The sequence below is a fragment of the Diplotaxodon limnothrissa genome, linkage group LG14, assembly GCF_057381915.1.
Source record: "Diplotaxodon limnothrissa isolate DT_005_m linkage group LG14, D_limnothrissa_male_GT1.1, whole genome shotgun sequence".
NCBI lineage: Eukaryota > Metazoa > Chordata > Actinopteri > Cichliformes > Cichlidae > Diplotaxodon > Diplotaxodon limnothrissa.
In genome coordinates this window covers 41,818,697-41,822,024 of record NC_140609.1, presented here as the reverse complement: position 1 = coordinate 41,822,024, position 3,328 = coordinate 41,818,697, and the positions used below count along the sequence as shown (strand labels likewise).

Below are 3,328 nucleotides of genomic sequence, written 5' to 3'. Positions count from 1 at the left end.
TCTTTGTCGAGCCTTTTTTCTTTATGTAAGAGCTTCTTTAAGCGTCTAAAGCAGATCTGAATGAAAATGTCAGAAAACATGAAGAACGGAGGTTAAATGTTGATCTCTTTTATGTCACTGTGGTTCACTTTTGTACAGGATGAGCTCCTCAATGTGAACTCTGTTTAGTCTTTCTGAAGTGAAACAAGTACAAGTTCCCATCCTTCACTGTGCGATTCATTGAGTTTTGTTTTCCTTGCCTCCCTTAAGATTGAATTTATGTTTTTCTATGGTTACTCTGTTTAAAGAATAGTTTTGAACTGAATACAGACTCGGTGCAGCTTGTGTTTAAACTCTGACATGATGAAGAGTTGATGATCCTTTAGCAGCTCGTTACAGGATGGAGAATAACTTTGAAATTGTGTTTGTGCTTCAGGGTCTGAACGACTCGCTGACAAACCGTCAGATCTACTTTGCCTTCGCTCTGATGTCGTACCTCTTCACCGTGTCTGTAAACCTGACCCTCATCATCACCATCAGCCTGGATAAAACGCTCCACGAGCCGATCTACATCTTCTTGTGCAGCCTTTGTTTTAATGAGATCTGTGGAGCTTCGAGTTTCTACCCAAAGCTGCTTCATGACCTTCTGACCAACTCTTATGTCATCACGTACACGGCCTGTTTGGGGCAGATGTTTGTCACTTATAGTTATATTTTCTCTGAGTGTACCAGTCTCACTGTCATGGCGTATGACCGCTACATCGCCATCTGCAAACCACTGCAGTACCGGATGCTGATGACAGCTCAGAAGGTAGCCCAGCTTCTGATGCTCACCTGGTGCTTCTCAGTTTTTGAAACGGCCGTGGGCACCGTCCTGACCGCCAGGCTGCTGCTCTGCGGACGCCACATCCCCAAGATATTCTGCACTAACTGGGAGGTGGTCAAACTGTCATGCTCTGACTCGACCCTCAACAATATCTATGCGTTCATGTTGATATTTTCACACCTGTCACAGACTGCACTAATCATGGTGTCGTACGTCCACCTGATACGAGCTGCCATCAGATCTCAAGCCGACCGCAGGAAATTCATGCAGACGTGTCTGCCACACCTCATTACACTGCTGGTCTTCACCACCTCACTGATGTTTGATACCATGTACTCTCGTTACAGCGGCGGCAGTACAATGAAGGCCCTGCAGAATGCATTAGCTGCTCAGTTCCTGGTGGTCCCACCCCTCGTCAATCCCATCATCTATGGCTTGAACCTGCAGCAGATCAGGTCCAGGATGGTCCACAGGTTCACCCACCGGACTGGGACATTCAGGAAAAACTAAGCCATGTTAATGAAATCAAACATGAAGAAAACATAGGAAGATGAAGTTATTTTCTAATCTTCTGTTCAAGTCAACCAAAATATGTGGATAGAATTCAGTTAAAACTAATAAAGTCCAATCCTAAAATGTCACTTTTGGTTCTTAGTACTTTAAGTTAAAGTTTATGTTTCATTGTTTTAGTGTCCTGTGCTCGAAGGGTCAAAGAATTATCACTCTGTTCCTTTCATTTGTTTAAAGGAATCTGTGTAAAGATTGGTTAGATTCTAGTAAATGCTAAAACTCCTTGTTACTTCCCACCTTTAAACCGTTGTACTCACACCGGCTGCAATGAAACTGGATGAAAAAATGTTATGAAATCCACATGAAAAGCACCATCCCAGCCACGTTGGGCACCCTGCAGCACACACACTTTTAGTGTCACTGCTGCCCTTCATACTGCCGTCACTAGAGGGCAGCGACACTTATGTATGAACGCTGCTCATCAACTTCTCTTCAGTATCCAGTACTGTGATACCACACAGACTAACTCTGGATACTGTAGCTCCTATGAAAACCTCAAATCAGAAGTACCTGACTCCGTGGTATAATTCTCAGACACGTAGCCTAAAGCAGATGACTCGTAAGCTGGAGAGTCACAAATTTAGAGGATCATCATTTAGCCTGGAGAAATAGTTTGCTGCTTTATAAGAAAGCCCTCCGCAAAGCCAGAACATCTTACTATTCATCACTGATTGAAGTAAATAAGAACAACCCCAGGTTTCTCTTCAGCTCTGTAGCCAGGCTGACAAACAGTCAGAGCTCTGTTGAGCCAACCATCCCTTTAACGTTAACTAGTAATGACTTCATGAACTTCTTCACAAATAACATTTTTATCATTAGAGAAAAAATTACCAGTAATCATCCCACAGATGTAACATTATAACATTATATTATTATACCTTTAGGTTTAGATAAATTCTGTACTTTGTCTGGATGTCGATGTATATATGATCAAAGGAGCTTGCAAAGAAAGAAATATGATATGTTATGTCAAGCGGCCAGCGGGAGCCTAAGGATTTGGCTTTTAGTGACCCAAACAAGCACTAGGCTGTATGTGTGGATCTGTTTGCAGGGGGTTTGGCAGTCACCATGTTCGATCTGGTGTAATTGCTCATTGTGTTTTTTGGTTTGGGCTTCAGCCAGATATGTTTATCTTACTTATCACTGTTTGTTTTGTTTTTTTTAATTTATTTCTTTTTTCTTTTTTTTTTCCCCTCTTTTCTTCCTCCCCTCTCTTTCCTCTTCTCCTATGCGTGTCGTGCATTTGGAGCCTTCATATCTTACTATTTGAACAGAGATGAGTACAGCGCGATCATTTAGTGATCGGGTGGTAAATTTTGTAAGCTGGAATGTAAAATCACTCAACCATCCGGTCAAGCGGAAAAAAGTTATTACTCATTTACAACGACTTAGAACGGATATAGCGTTTCTCCAGGAAACACATCTGCATACCTCTGATCATCTTCGAATCAAGTCTGGATGGGTGGGCCAGATATATCACTCTAAATTTAACTCAAAAGCTCGGGGGACAGCAATATTGATAAGCAAAACTTTACCATTTATAGCCACAATGGTAGATGAGCACCCTGCAGGCCGTTTTGTTATAGTTGTAGGACATTTATATGGTTTCCCCTTGATTTTAGTGAATGTCTATGCCCCTAACTGGGACGATCATAGTTTTTTCGCTAACGTCTTTGCACGGCTTCCCAACATGGCAACACATAATATCATTTTTGGTGGGGACCTAAATTGCTCATTATCTGCTAGGGACCGCAGCTCGCACAAAAGCACCCCCGTTTCAAAATCGGCACGCGTTATACAGCGTTTTCTTCATAACTACGGGTTATCTGATGTATGGAGATTTCGTAACCCAAATTCAAGTCAATATTCTTTCTTCTCTAATGTCCATAAAACGTATACCCATATAGACTATTTCTTTCTGGACAAAAAACTCCTCCCTTTGGTGACAGACTG

At 42.0% G+C, this 3,328-nt stretch overlaps 1 protein-coding gene across 1 annotated transcript; it reads left to right on the top strand.

The window, feature by feature from the left end:
- Nucleotides 1-379: 379 nt before the first annotated feature.
- LOC146619577 (olfactory receptor-like protein DTMT) lies at nucleotides 380-1,315 on the top strand. The gene has a single exon (XM_085371521.1). It carries the CDS (start codon nucleotides 380-382, stop codon nucleotides 1,313-1,315), a length of 936 nt encoding a protein of 311 aa, XP_085227647.1.
- The last annotated feature ends 2,013 nt before the right edge of the window (nucleotides 1,316-3,328 follow it).